General features: G+C 38.0%; 1 gene segment (V, D, J or C); it reads left to right on the forward strand.

The window, feature by feature from the left end:
* Positions 1–15,162: 15,162 nt before the first annotated feature.
* Positions 15,163–15,944, forward strand: LOC132654357 (immunoglobulin kappa variable 4-1-like). The segment is given in 2 exon segments: positions 15,163–15,220; positions 15,430–15,944. Coding segments are annotated over 2 exon segments (564 nt in total).
* Positions 15,945–16,751: the final 807 nt, after the last annotated feature.

A 16,751-nucleotide genomic window follows, 5' to 3' on the forward strand; every position in this document is an offset into this window, starting at 1 on the left:
ATGCAATCTTATGAAACTGAAGAATTCTGTAAGGCAAAGAAGACCATCAATTGGATGAAGTGGCAGCTTACAGAATAGGAAAGGATTTTCAGCAACTTCACATGCAATAGAGGGCTAATATGTAAGATACATAAAGAACTCAATAAGGTAAATGTCAAAAACCAAGTAATCCAATGCAAAAAAATGGAGGTACAGATCCCTACAGAGTTTCTCAACAGAGAAATCTCATATGGTTAAAAAACAAAGAAACATTCCACAACATTAGCCATCAGAGAAATGCAAATCAAAACTAATTTGTGATTTCATTTTACCCCTATTTTAATGACTATTATAAATACCACAAGTTACTTCATGTTAACAGAGATGTGGATCCAGGGGAACATTACTCCATTGCTGGTGAGAGGGCATATTTTTAAAACCACTTGAAAATCAATATGACATTTCCTCAGAAAACTCATAATCTATTTATCTCAATACCAATCTATACAACTCTTTGGCATGTTCTCAAAGGACACTCCATCATACCACAAGGTAACTAGCTCTACCATGTTCATTTGGGCTTTATTCATTATAGCCAGGAAATGGAAACAGCCTATATGTCCCTCAACTAGAGAATGGATTAAAAGATGTTGTGCATTTAAAAAAATAAAATAGTACTCAGCTATTAAAAAAAAAATCACATCATGAAATTTGCAGGCAAAGGGAGGGAACTTTAAAAATTATTACGAGTGATATAACCCAGATCCCGAAAGGTAAATATGGTATATATTCATGTATGGGCACATATGGACCGATAAGCAAGTGGTAATGAAGCTAAAGTCTGCAGACCCAAAAAATTTAAGTAAAGATGATGGGTCTAGGGTGGATGCATGGATTTCCCTGGCAGAGGGAAATACAGCAGATTTTTATGGGCAGACATGCCATAGGTAAGGATGGAAGCAATGGAATAAGGGGTGAGGGGAAAGGAGTGAAGGGGAAAGTGTGGAAAGACACAGATGGAATTGGGGTTTCTGTTGTGGTGGTATAGAAATACAGTGTAGTGGAAACTTCCTGGAATCTACAAAGGTGATATTAATGAAGATTCCTAGTGATGAATTTCAATTGACCATCACTGTAGCCAACTGAGACCTCCAGTGGCAGGCCTAGATCATATTCAATTCAGTTTTGGCCAGCAGGGCTCCAGGGAAATCCTACCTCCTCTCACAAACATAGGGTGTTGCTGAGACATAAGCTTTCTTTTTGCAAGCTAACACTAGTGTCATATTGCAGAGAACACCTACACAAATCATTGATCAAGGCGAATTTGAGGTGGTGCCTACCTGGAGCCCTTGGCCCCCATGTTCTAATGTCTATGACATGGAAACATTGCAGGCTACCAAAAGAGGAGAGTATCCACCAGCCCAACATCCAAGCCTTTGATTTACAGTCTGTCCTGCCTATAAAATATGATAAGACAATGGTGGCACCAACCTTATAGGATTAAAAAAAAAAAAAAAAAAAAACAATTGTCTAATTTGTCTTAAGGTCCACTCACTCCATGAGATGGAATCTATAACTGACTTTCTGTGGGGAGTCTAAGAACCAGACTGAGATGAACTTCTCCAGGTTCAATGAATTCTGTGTGTGTTATCTCCAGCAATGGGCTATTGTTTTCTGTTTGCAGAGAGCAACAGCCTGGATTGTTTGGAGATTTCTTTGGGACAGTTTCAGCAACAAAGTCAAATGTATGAAACCCAGTGATGTTATTGAAATCTTCATTTAGTGAGAAGAGATGGTCAATATGGGTTTTATTTTCCTTATAATTTGGTGACATCATTAAGATTGCTGCCAGGGTCCTTCTCTGTGGGCTTTGTCCAGTACAGAGGGAAGATATGGAGTTTCTTTACTGAAGCTGAAGGGCAGCCCACAGAGGAGATAAGGAGTTCAGTGAGGGGAGGGAGTGAGCCAGGTATGATGGTCAAGGGAATTTTGCAGCTGATTGACTAGCAGTAATGCCACTTAGTTGGCTCTAACTTCTAGCAATCATGTGCTCTTTTATTTATAGAAGTTACATGCACACACGCACACACAAAAAACACATACACAAAAAAATTGATGGTTATTTCAGTGGTACAAATTTTGTGTTTGATTTTTTAATTATATGTCTGGGGATACAAGTTCAATTGCTAATAGAAAATAGAAACAGAACAGCTTTTATTATTTGTATTAGCCCTAAAACTCCAATTTAAAGAATCTAAAGAATGTCTCCTTCAAAGCAAACATGCTTAATATATATCACAGCCTGATTTTAGGCTGAGAATGTTTGCAGTCCAAGAGCACTCCAGAAAACAGAAATTATCTGAAATGGTCTTTTGTGAATAGAAAATACTAATACCTAACATTTTTTAATATTAGTAATATTAGTAGTTTAGTAATCTATGCTGTGAATTAGGATAGGGTTATTTTAGTCAAGGTGTCCTATTTATTGAGTTTCACTTCTTCAGGACTGTAATCTGTATGAATCCCTGTCTTTGCATTTTTAGAAAACTCTAAGCCTATATTAAAAGGAGGTCTTGACCCTGTAACCTCTTTTCCTAGACATTCAGGTTTTGTCAATTGTCTGTTTACCCTTTGACAACTATACTGTTTTATTTTGCTCAAGTGCAGATATCCTAAGAAGTTTTATGAAGTACTGGCCTCACAAAGCTATGTGCTTGTTTGTGCTTAATGGTCTCCAGGACATAAGGAAGACTTCCAAATAATGGTCAGAAAAAGCTAATTTTAGGATTTTCCTAAAAAGACTCAAGCACCATTTTTCTCAGGAAAAGACATAAAATGAATCATAATGATGGAAGTTTGTAAGAATGCAACATTCATAGACCAAACCCAAAAGTTAGAAAGACAGTGATTGCAGCAATCTGCTCAGCTCTCTTGGACCTGTGTCAAGCAGCTGTGCCGGTGTCATGACTCTCATCACTTCAGAGAATATATGGCTGTGACAGATTGCCTTCAAATATTAAAGAAAGTTTCCATTACTCTAGTTTTCCCTACCATATCATTCCTCAACTGCCCTGAATTCCAGCTGTCTTTCTTTGCATTCACTCCATCAACCCTATCTCCCTTCCTTTTTCCCACCTGAGCTTCCTGTTCCTATCTTCACTATGAGGTCTCTATTTCAACAATCTAGAAATGTCATCCAGAACAGACTGAGAGGCATAAACATGTAATAGTGATCAAGGCTGGGAACCTAAACTAGGGAAAGAACTTGCTTCATTGTGGATTAAGCATATCATCTAAAGTGATGCTCCCAAAGTTGACGCTGGACCCACTTGGCCACATCACAGTGAGTGGGTGATGTAACTAGGTTTTATGAGTCCTCCAAGTCAGACCTTTTTCGTTCTTCTAGTAGTTGTAAATAAGAACTGTGATCCACACTTTATTATCAGAAGTTATATTGTCCCCAGTCCTCTTGAAGTGGTTATATAATGCAGACTACGTTAAGTTTTAAAATATTAACCTCAAAGCTATTAATTTAAAAATATTTCTTACAGGTAAGGTAAAAAGAATTAACTGAAAAAAAATTAAGGGTTTCTACTTAACAAACTTACAAACATATGTCAGTTAACAGAGAGGTTTAAAAACATTATAGTGTAGGATATTTGACTGTTGTGGGTATTAATATTTATTATTGATATATGTTTTAGTTAAGCAGTGGTTATTCTGAAACAACTGTATAACCAAATCGCCATGCAGAGAGTAGGATTTATTTAATTAATCCAGAGCACAATGCTGGGTTACTCCATCCTAAAGCTCCAAGCCCACATAGTTTCTTACAATTCAGATTTCACCCATTTTACTTGCCTTTAGTGATATCTTAGCACTGGTTCATTTCTCCACGTGGTTACAAGACCTCTCCTGTTGATTTTCCTTCTCTCCACTCCTGCCTTCTTCCTTCCTCTTCTTTCCACTCCAGATCAGGATGTCCAACCTTATCCTCCCCATTGCTCAGCATTGTGGCTGGTTGTTTAAATTGAAAATTTGGGGGACAAATGGTGGCATGTTTATGAAAACTTGAGATAGGAGTGCTTAGAATAAGCATCACAATGCAATGTTCAGATTAAAACCAGATAGTGGGGGAGAAAAACCAGGATTTGAATGAACAAGGGTAAATTGTATACATTCCAAAAGAACACTATATCAACATTTGACTTTTTGTTAGATGTGAGTTAATTTACACTCTATATTTTCTTCATTATTTTGAAATTCTATAGGATACTATTTTTATTAAGTAGAGAAAAATCTTTGGTAAAGAATATAAAGAAACTTCTTCATATAAACCAGTGGTTCTGAACCTTCCTAATGCTGGAACTCTAACTACAATTCCTCAGGTTGTGGTAGCTTCCAACCAAATCATTATTTTCATTGATACTTAATAACAATAACAGTAATTTTCCTATTGTTGTGAATCTGAGGTAAATGTCTGATAATTCTGGATGTCTTAGGCAGCCCTTGTGAAAGTGTCTTTTGACCTCAAAGGGTTTGGGACCCACTGGTTGAAAACCTGTTAAATGAACCTATTATTTTTAATCAGACTCTTTTAGTAAAGAGTGATTAAAAATAAAACTTTTTTTGTTTGTTTTAGTAAAAGTTTTTGCTAATTTATCTTCAAAACAAAGGAAAAAGTGAGAATTGATGGTCAGAAAGTCATCAACACTAAAGACATGCTCAGGAGCATTTAATCTGGAAATGTTATTATGTGGTTTGATTCTAAGAACTCTGACAATGAACAACCTTAGCCCGAATTAGGAACAGATAAACAGATAAACCAGCACTGTCTCACTATGAAACAAGGGGAAGCTGGTGACAGCGTACTTTTATACACTCCGTGCAGTTTCTATCAATTCCACATAAGTCCAAATCTTGAAAAAAAATCCCAGTCAGGTCTGAGATGATTCTCTTTTCTAAACATCACTTTCCTTCTGCTACATATATATGGGTATCATTAATAAGGGCATGTTTGGTTGGAAATTTACAATGTTAACACAGACATAAATATTATTTGAACTATTTGACTAGTCAGGAGATAATCACTCCAGGTATTCATGTGAAATATTATTTACAGTTCAAGGGTATGAGTAGAGATCAGTGTGTTTCCCTTTTTTTTAATATGTAATTTTTAGTTTTTTATATTAATCACAGATTATTTACTTTGTATCCCAGGCTTAGCCCCCTCCCTCATTCCTTCCCAATCTCACCCTCCTTCCCTCATCTCCTCCCTGCCCCTTTCCAAGTCCACTGATAAGGGATTTCCTCCTCACCTTCCATCTGACCCTAACTTATCAGGTATCTTCAAGACTGGCTGCAATGTCCTCCTCTGTGGCCTAGCAAGGCTGCTCCTCCCTCAGGGGGTTTGGGAGGTGAAAGAGCCAGCCATTGAGTTCATGTCAGAAATAGTCCTTGTTCCCCTTACTAGTTACCTATTTGGATACTGAGCTACCATGGGCTACATCCAGGCCTGGGTTCTAGGTCATATCCATATATGGTCCTTGGTTGGAGAAACAGTCTCATAGAAGACCTTTGTGCCGTGATATATTTGGCTCATGTGGAGCTCCTGCCCTCTCCAGGTCATACTAACTCCACCTTTTTTCATATGATTCCCTGTACTCTGCCGAAGGTTTGGTTATGAGTCTCAGCATCTGCTTTGATACACTGGTAGGTGGAGTCTTTCAGAGACCCTCTGTGCTAGGCTCCTCTCCTGTTACTTGGTTTTTCCTATGTCCAATGTCCATCCCATTTGTCTCTGTAAGTGAAGATTGATCATCTTACCCCAGGTTCTCTTTCTTGTTTATCTTCTTTAGGTGTACAGATTTTAGTATGTTTATCCTATCTTATAGGTCTAGTACACACTTATAAGTGAGTATATACAATGTGTTTCTTTCTGCTCCTGGGATATCTCACTCAGGATGATCTTTTCTAGATCCCACCAGTTGCCTGCAAATTTCATGATTTTCTTGTTTTTAATTGCGGAATAGTATCCCATTGTGTAAAAGTACCACAATTTCTGTATCTATTCCTCCGCTGATGGACATCTGAGTTGCTTCCAGGTTCTGGCTATTACAAATAAAGCTGCTACCAACATAGTTGAAATGTTCAAGCAATCTAATTAAAAATTGGGTACAGAGCTAAATAGAGAATTCTCTGTAGAAGAATATAGAATGGCAGAGAAACACTTAAAGAGATGTTCAACGTCCTTAGCAATCAGAGAGATGCAAATCAAAATGACACTGAGATTTCCCCTTACACCCATCAGAATGGCTAAGATCAAAAACTCAAGTGACAACACATGCTGGAGAAAAAGGGGAACCCTCCTCCATTGCTGGTGGGAATGCAAACTTCTACAACCACTTTGGAAATCAATCTGGCTCTTTCTCTGACAATTAGGAATAATGATTCCTCAAGATCCAGCTATATCACTCCTGGCCATATATCCAAAAGATGCTCAAGTACACAACAGTGTATTTCTCTTAAGCTACAACAGTTTTGATCTTTGGATCTGGAATGGCCCTCAAATTCCTTGTCATAAACCGATTGGCTCCCCATGGCATAGCTTGGGGAATATGACTGGATCACAGAGGCAGAGCAGAAGCTCACACTCTCATAGGTCCTTCTACAATGCAGCACCTAATGTAAAGTGACTATGCATTGTTACTAAAGTGTTACTAAAGTGACTATAGTTATCAATGATATATATTTAAATTTTACCTTATCATTTTAATTCATGTCCTAATGGTAAATGATGTGTGGTAGGCATACACACTTGTTTTGAAACATCACAGAAAATGTAACCTCATTAGACTGTTTGTTTTACAGCAACAGGTTTCTTTAATTTCTAAATATATAAAAAACCATAATGGAGGATATTCATGGAAGAGCACTGCTTCATTGAAATTTCGTTGGCATGAGGACTACAGTGGATGGTATATTTGCAGAATCTAGAATCATCTAGATGATAAGCCTCTGAGCCTACTTGCGAGATATCTATATGAAGGTTAGCCTATAGGAATGTCTGAGAAGAATTATCTTGATTAGTTGAATTGACATACAAAAACCATTTCAACTCTGGGCAACACTATTCCCAGAATATATATATATATATATATATATATATATATATATATACATATATATATATATATACCTCCCTAAAATGGGGAAAGCGAGCTGACTTCTAGCATTCTGCACACTCTACTTCTCAATTGTGTATGTGATGTGAGCAGCTGCTTCATGCTCCTTCCAGTTTGTCTTCCATACTATAATAGGCTGTATGCTTGAATTGTGTTCCCAAACTAACCATGTTCCCAAATAAGGAACAACAGTTTCCTGACTTGCTTTTGTCAGTGAAGCCTATTACAACAAAAAGAGAGATTAGGGCCCATCCCTATAAACCTGAAAATGGTGTCTTCACTGATTTGCTTTTTCAGGAAATGGAAGAATATTGGATTCTGCATCATTATGACATCCCCAATGAATCCTGAGCTAAGAAGGGAGAAGGGTAAGATTAAATACAAATAATGAGTTATATAAAACAAAGATTTTCTCTTACTACTTGTATCAAATCAAGGTTATTTTCATGTGTAGGTAACTTCCTTTAAATCTTAGTTTTAAAGAAGCACAGATTTTACAAGGCACTGGAAGCCTTTAGGAGTAGTTTACACATTCACCTCTTCCTACAGCTCTTCTCTTTTTGAGTCTCAGGCTTCAGCAGCACAGAGGTCTTTATTTTTTCATGGATCTTCCTCAGCCTCCATCATGTCTATTTACTTAGAAGTCAGTTGTTAGGTAGAGATGTGTCTAATTGTTTATAAGCCCTAGCTACTCTTCAGAAGATCTAGGTTCAATTCCCAGAAAGCATGGTACCTGACAACTATCCATAACTCCAGTTTCAGGAGATCTGATGCCCTCCTCTGGCTTTTGCGGGCACCAAGTACAACATCGTACATAGACCTGCACTCAGTTGAGAAATGGATACAGAAACTGTGGTACATTTACAGAATGGAATACTACTCAGAAATTAAAAACAAGGAAATCATGAAATCTGCAGGCAACTGGTGGGAACTAGAGAAGATCATCCTGAGTGAGGTATCCCAGAAGCAGAAAAATACACATAGTATGTATACACTTATCAGTGGGTATTAGACATATAATATAGGATAAACATACTAAAATCTGTACACCTAAAGAAGCTAATCAAGAAGGAGGACCCTGGGTAATATGTTCAACCTTCATTCAGAAAGGCAAATGGGAGAGGCATTAGAAGAGGGAAAAAACAGCGAACAGGACAGGAGACTCCCACAGAGGGCATCTGAAAAACTCTACTCAGGAGAGTATCAAAACATATGCTGAGACTCCTAGCCAACGTTTGGGCATAGTATAGGGAATCTTATGAAAGAAGGGAGAGATAGAAAGACCTTGAGGGGACAGGCGTTTCACAAGGAGAGCAACAGAACCAAAAAATCTGGGCCTTTCTGAGACTGATTCTCCAACCAAGGACCATTATGGAGATAACCTAGAACCCCTGAACAGATGTAGCACATGGCAGCTCAGTATCCAAGTGGGCTCCCTAGTAATAGGAACAGGGGCTGTCACAGACATGAATTCAGGGGCTGGCTCTTTGATCACCCCCCTGTGAGTGGGAAGCAGCCTTATCAGGCCACAGAAGAAGACAATGTAGCCAGTCCTGATGAGACCTGATAGACTAGTGTCAAATGGAAGGGGAAGAGGCCCTCCCCTATAGGTGGACAGGGGGAGGGGCATAGGAGAAAAAGAGGGAGGGAGGGTAGGCTTGGGAGGGGATGAAGGAGCAGTCTACAGCTAGGATACAAAGTGAATAAACTGTTAATTAAAAAATAATTAAATTTGTTAAAGAATGTTAAAAAGAAGACCCTCATATCATCTCTCTTCATTTACTAGTATGCTGTACATACTGTTGAAAGCTGAAGTGTGACTAATGATTGTATCTTTAGTACATCTAGGGAAATATATCAAAGAGCACTCAGCTCTGACAGGTAGCTTGGAGAGGAAATCCATATGTACTTATCAGAAATTATTTAATGTTTTGTATCTGAAAGTTTATGTAAAAAAGTATATATGTAACTAAAAATAGAAGAAAATGCAAATTGGACAAATAATTATTTATGTTTCAATAATATTTGTGGATTAATGGCAAAACATTAACATCAGATAAATAATTTGTGTTGGGTAGATAATGCCATGAGCTGCCTTGTAACCAGGTGATTGATGCTACACATTTTTGGGAGATTGTCTCCACGTATAGATTAGATTGGCCGAGAAGTTGGTATGTACCCCAGCAGACCTCAAATTCATGAGTTTCCTGCTTTTGTGTCTCCAGTTCTCAGAGTACACATGTGAATCTCCATCCCTTGCCATAATATTTGATTTATTGATTTTCTCTTTTTACTTTATACATAATTCTGGCTGTATAATTTATTTCTTATATATAATTTCTGATTTCAATAATATGAAGTCCTGGCAGGTTCTGTGATTTCTTTTATCACTATTGATTTTTTTTTTATACTTAGCCAAACTTTTCTTTTTTATGCTCTGGATAGCAACAATTGCTGATGTAGTGTTTGATTGTTCTCTATAAAATTGTTAAGTAGATTAGCATGGCTGTGCCCACTTCTGGAGAGACTTACCTGTTCATGATGTCAGAAGCCCATCTTGATCCAGTTTCAATACTGCTAATTTTTAAATTACACCAGGGTTTGTATTCCTGAATAAAACTCATGGTGTTGTTGGTTTACAGAATAGACTTCATGAAAAAGCAGTTTTTCCCCTTTCATTTATCCAAATTTAGAAAACTCTTTCAATTTACTGACTTTGTGAGGAAGATAATTGTTAGTTTCTGCTGGGTATCCTTTGCTTTGAGATTAAAGTTCCTCTGATCTCAGTCTTAAATTAATGTCTGCCAGGATTTCCACAGAGTGAATTCTGGGCTGCTCTTTGCATCTTAGTCCCGTGTTGATCTAGAGAAACTAAAGCCCATTTATCTGATATCCTGATCTCTGTCTTAACTCCAAAGAGTGGCTTTGGAGATGAGTAATATTGAACACATTTAGCCTCAATTCTCTTTTTAGTTTTTATCTTTTCTTCCCTCTAAACTCTCTTTCTTTTATGACATGTTTTCTTACTTTTTTACTTTCACTGTTGTGATTTTTTTTAATTTTATTTTTTCTTATCAGTTACATTTTATTAACTCTATATCCCAGTCATGTCCTGATCCCTCATTCCCTCCCAGTCCCTCCCTCCCTCCCTCATCTCCACCGTGCCCCTTTCCAAGTCCACTGATGGGGGGACCTCCTCCCCATTCATCTGATCCTGTTTTATCAGGTATCTTCAGGACTGGCTGCAAAGCCCTCCTCCATGGCCTAACAGGACTGCTCCTCCCTTGGGGGGTGGGGAGGCCAAAGAGCCAGTCATTGAGTTCCTGTTAGAAATAGTCCTTGTTCCCCTCACTTTGGGAAACCAATTGGTTACTGAGCTACCACAGGCTACATCTGAGCAGAGGTTCTAGGTTATATCCATACATGGTCCTTGGTTGAATGTCAGTCTCAGAAAAGACCCTGTGCCCAGATATATTTGGTCCTTGTGGAGCTCCTATCCTTTCCCCATCAGACTAACTCCCCTTCTTTCTTATGATTCTCTGTACTCTGCCAAAGGTTTGGTCATGAGTCTTTGCTTTGAAAACACTGCTAGTTAGAGTCTTTCAGATGCGCTCAGTAGACTCCTGTCATAAGTTCAATGCACACCCCATCTGTCTTTCTAAACGAGGATTGATCATCTTACCCCATGTCTGCTCTCTTGATTATCTTTTTAGGTGTATAGATTTCCTTATGTTTATCATATCTTATAGGTCTATATAAGTGAGTATATACTGTGTTTGTCTTTCTCCTTCTGGGATATTTCACTCAGAATGATCTTTTCTAGATCCCACCATTTGCCTGCAAATTTCATGATTTCCTCCTTTTTGATTGATGAATAATATTCCATTGTGTAGAAATACCACAATTTCTGTACCCATACTTTCGTTGATGGACATCTTGGTTGTTTCCAGGTTCTGTCTATTACAAATAAAGCTGCTATAAACATGGTTGAACAAGTATCCCTTTTGTGTACTTGAACAAACTTTGGGTATATACCTAGCAGTGGTATAGCTGGGTCTTGAGGAAGCACTATTCCTAATTGTCTTAGAAAGCGCCAGATTGCTTTTCCAGAGTGGTTGTACCAGTTTACATTCCCACCAGCAGTGGAGAAGGGTTCCCCTTTCTTCACAATCTCTCCAGCATGTGTTGTCACTTGAGTTTTTCATCTTGGCCATTCTGATGGGTGTAAGGTGATATCTCAGGGTCGTTTTGATTTGCATTTCCCTGATGGCTAATGAGGATGAGCATTTCTTTAAGTGTTTCTCTGCCATTTGGATAGTCCTCTGTGGAGAATTCTCTGTTTAGCTCTGTTCCCCATTTTTTAATTGGATTACTTGGTTTGCTGCTTTTCATATTCTTTAGTTCTTTGTATATACTGGATGTTAGTCCTCTGTCAGATAAAGGGTTAGTGAAGATTCTTTCCCAATCTGTAGGCAGTCGTTTTGTTTTGATGATGGTATCCTTTGCTTTGCAGAAACTTTTCAGTTTCATGAGGTCCCATTTATTGATTGTTGCTCCGAGAGCCTGTGCTGTTGGTGTTCTGTTCAGGAAGTTGTCTCCTGTGCCAATGAGTTCTAGGCTGTTCCCCACTTTTTTTTCGAATTGATTTAGAGTATCTGGTTTTATGTTGAGGTCCTTGATCCACTTTGACTTTAGTTTTGTGCAGGGTGATAAATATGGATCTATTATCCCAACCAAAGTGAAAAGAAAACAAGCAAGGAAACAAGGTTAGATCACCGACTCCATTACAAAAGGAACTAACATGCATTGGTCACTATTATCTATCAATATCAATGGACTCAACTCACCAATAAAAAGACACAGGCTAACAGAATGGTTAAGGAAACAGGATCCAACATTCTATTGCAACCAAGAAACACACCTATGCAACAAAGATAAACACTACCTCAGAAGAAAGGGCTGGAAAACTGCTTTTCAAGCAAATGGTTCCAGAAAACAAGCTGGAGTAGCCATCCTAATATCTAATAAAATAGACTTTCAACCCAAGTTAATCAAAAAAGATAAGGAGGGCCACTATATTCTCATCAAAGGAAAAATCCACCAGGAGGACATCACAATCTTGAATATCTATGCCCCAAATAAAAGAGCACCGACATTCGTAAATGAAACATTATTAAAGCTTCAATCATACATTGATCCTAATACCTTAATAGTGGGAAACTTCAACACTCCACTCTCACCAAGGGACAGATCAACTAGACAGACACCAAATAGGGAAATAAAAGCACTCACAGAGACCCTAAATCAAATGGACCTAATAGACATCTACAGATCGTTTCACCCAAACTCAAAAGAGTACACCTTATTTTCAGCACCACATGGAACCTTCTCCAAAATAGACCATATAGTGGGTCACAAAGCAAGCCTCAACAAATACAAAAGGATTGAAATAATCCCTTGTATACTATCTGACCACCATGGACTAAAGCTAGACATCAACAACAACAGAAACAACAAAAAGCTGACACGCACATGGAAACTGAACATCTTAATACTCAATGACAGCTGGGTGAAGGAAGAAATGAAGAAAGAAATTAAAGACTTCCTAGAATTCAATGAAAATGAAGGCACAACATACCCGAATTTATGAGACACATTGAAAGCAGTGCTCAGAGGATAATTTATAGCACTAAGTGCCTGCAAGAAGAAATTCATAACATCACATACAAACAACTTAATGGCCCAACTGAAAAACCTAGAAAAAAAAGAAGCAGATACACCCAAGAGGAGCAGACGGCTGAAAATAATCAAATTAAGGGCTGAAATCAATCAATTAGAAACAAATAAAACTATCCAAAGAATCAATGAAACAAAAAGCTGGTTCTTTGAGAAAATCAACAAGATAGACAAACCCTTAGCCAAACTAACTAAAAAGCAGAGAGAAACTATCCAAATCAGCAAAATCAGAAATGAAAATGGGGACATAACCACAGACACTGAGGAAATCCAAACAATTATTAGGTCATACTACAAAAGCCTATATGCCACAAAATTTGAAAATCTAAATGAAATGGATAATTTTCTTGAAAGATTCCATCTACCAAAACTAAGTCAAGATCAGGTAGAAAGACTGAATAGCCCTATATCTCCTAAGGAAATTGAAGCAGTCATTAACAGTCTCCCCTCCAAAAAAAGCCCTGGACCACATGGCTTCAGCGCAGAATTCTACAAGACTTTCAAAGAAGTGCTAACACCAATTCTCCTTAAACTATTCCACAAAAGAGAAACAGAAGGAACACTACCAAACTCATTCTTTGAAGCCACAGTCACCTTGATACCTAAACCAAACAAAGATCCAACAAAAAAAGAGAACTTCAGACCTATCTCTCTTATGAACTTTGATGCAAAAATACTCAATAAAATATTTGCAAACCGAATCCAAGAACACATCAAAGATATCATCCACCATGACCAAGTAGGCTTCATCCTAGGCATGCAAGGGTGGTTCAACATACAGAAATCCATCAATGTAATCCACCACATAAACAAACTGAAGGAGAAAAACCACATGATCATCTCCTTAGATGCTGAAAAAGCATTTGACAAAGTCCAACACCCATTCATGTTTAAAGTCTTGGAGAGATCACAGATGCAAGGCACATACCTAAAGATAGTAAAGGCAATATACAGCAAGCCTATAGCTAACACCAAACTCAATGGAGAGAAACTTAAATCAATCCCACTGAAATCAGGGACAAGACAAGGCTGCCCATTGTCTCCATATCTCTTCAACATAGTACTTGAAGTCCTAGCCAGAGCAATAAGACAACTAAAGGAGATCAAGGAGATACAAATCGGGAAGGAAGAGTTCAAAGTGTCACTATTTGCAGATGATATGATAGTATACATGAGCGACCCCAAAAATTCAACCAGAGAACTCCTTCAGCTTATAAGCACCTTCAGCAAAGAAGCAGGATACAAAATCAACTCAAAAAAATCAGTAGCCCTCCTGTATACCAAAGACAAAAAGGCTGAGAAAGAAATTAGGGAAACAACACCCTTCACAATAGCCACTAATAACATAAAGTACCTTGGGGTGACTCTAACCAAGCAAGTGAAAGACCTGTTTGAGAAAAACTTGAAGTCTCTGAAGAAAGAAATTGAAGAAGATATCAGAAGTTGGAAAGATCTCCCATGCTCATGGATTGGTAGGATTAACATTGTGAAAATGGCCATCCTGCCAAAAGCAATCTACAGATTCAATGCAATTCCCATCAAAATACCAACTCAATTCTTTACAGATCTTGAAAAAGAGATTCTCAGCTTCATATGGAGAAACAAAAAACCCAGAATCTCCAAAATGATCCTGTACAACAACAGATCATCTGGAGGTATCTCCATCCCTGATCTCAAGCTCTACTACAGGGTAACAGTAATAAAAACTACATGGTATTGGCATAGAAACAGAAAGGAGGATCAATGGAACTGCATAGAAGACCCAGAAATAAACCCACACACCTATGAATACTCGATATTTGACAAAGAAGCCAAATCCATTCAATGGAAAAAAGACAGCATCTTCAACAAATGGTGCTGGACCAACTGGATGTCTACATGCAGAAAAATGAAACTGTTGTGATTTTTTAAACACAACCTGTCATATCCCTAGGACTGTCAATCTGAGATATCTCTACTAATGTATCTTCAGAAGTCAATTGATTTAAACAGGTCTTGGATTTTAACCCAGGTCTGCTGTTAGACCACTATAAACTTTTCGGGCTGGGAACTGTTAAGACAATCTTTTTCAGTGATTGCTCATGCTCTCTCTAATAGTATTTTTGACTGTTGATTGACACCAGCTACATTCACAGACACTGCAAAGGCATTTGCTTTTGTATTTGCTGACTGTTTTGCATGGGGCCCCTTACAGACCAGATTGGCTGCTGAGAATTTATAAACCAGGACTTTGCAGTAAGAACTGAACTGCATCAGACAACAGGGGAGCAAGATGAAGTCACAGACCCAGGTCCTCATATCCCTGCTGCTTTTGGTGTCTGGTGAGAAACTCAAATTATTATAATCTTTGCAGAGTCACTTCTTTGCAGAAAAGAAATTTAGAGTGTGCCAGAGTGTTATTACATAATAATACTCTGACAAGTTTATAGCACAAAGACATTAAATGACAAATATCACAACTGTTTTACAATTTGTGTTTGTTTTTATATGCATATTCATTATGTATTCCTGATTGCACGTGCCTGTGCAGACATCCTGATGACTCAGACTCCATCCTCCCTGGCTGTATCAACAGAAGAGAAGGTGACCATAAGCTGCAGGTCCAGTCAGAATCTTTATTACAGTGGCAACCAAAAGAACTACTTGGCCTGGCACCAGCAGAAACCAGGGCAATCCCCTAAGCTTCTGATCTACTGGGCATCGACTCTGCACACTGGGGTCCCTGATCGCTTCACAGGCAGTGGATCTGGGACAGATTTCACTTTCTCCATCAGCAGTGTGCAGGATGATGATCTGGCAGTTTATTACTGTCAGCAGGGTATTAGTGATCCTCCCACAGTGGTTCAGCTTCCAACACAAACCTTGAGAGTCTCACCAGCTGCCTGCACCACACACAGCCCTACCCTGCATACTTCCCCTTTTTGCCTGATAGAAGGTGTGCCTGAAAAAGTGATGAAAAATTTTAAAGCCCAGTACAAAATTGTCAGTTCTCTTATCCCTTATCCCTTTTGGTATGAAAAACATTTATATGAAAATGCAAAATAAAAAAACACAGAACAAAAAACAAAACAAAACAAAACACCTCTTATTTTTTTGTAACACATTACCACAAACTGCTGCTTGAATATAAGAGATTTATCATTTTATAGTGTTGGATTTTTGATATACATTACACTCTTTGGGCTGATGTGATGATAATAGAAAACTTCATTTCAATTTGGAGGCTCTAGGAAAGTGTACATTTCTTGCTTTTTCTAGATTATAGGGTTTTTTTCCTCCTTCCCTTCCTTCCTTTCTTCCTTCCTTCTTTCCTTCACTCCTTCCTTCCTTTTTTTCTTCCTGCTACCTATTTTTTTGGTGCTTATTATTTTACTTTCCATAAATTCTTTTAATTTTATTACATTTTAGTTAGTTACATTTGTCTGCATGCATTTGAGTGTGCATTAGTGTGTCTGTGAGTGCATATTTATAGGTGCACATATGACATAGCATGTTTGTGGAAGTCAGAGGACAATTTAGACATGACTCATTTTTTGTTTTGTTTCTGGGGATCAAACTCAGGTTTGATACCAAGCTTAGTGGAAAGTATCTTTGCCATATGAGTTATCTTGCTGTCCCTTAAAGTCTTTTATGGGTGTTAATTCATTGAACACAATATTCATGAAAGTCATATCTTTCCAATATAACATGTATTTTGACCATATGTACACACATTCATTTTGTCTTTCAGTTCCTGCTATTTCTTCTTTCCTGTCAGATGTTCAAGAAAAGGGATTCAGAAGACATCCAGGCTTTCTGGAAGGCAACCAAGTTTCTTTTTTTTTTATTTTTCCCCTAGGCCTCTAATAGAGT

The sequence above is a fragment of the Meriones unguiculatus genome, chromosome 5 (assembly GCF_030254825.1).
Source record: "Meriones unguiculatus strain TT.TT164.6M chromosome 5, Bangor_MerUng_6.1, whole genome shotgun sequence".
In the NCBI taxonomy this organism is placed as follows: Eukaryota; Metazoa; Chordata; class Mammalia; order Rodentia; family Muridae; genus Meriones; species Meriones unguiculatus.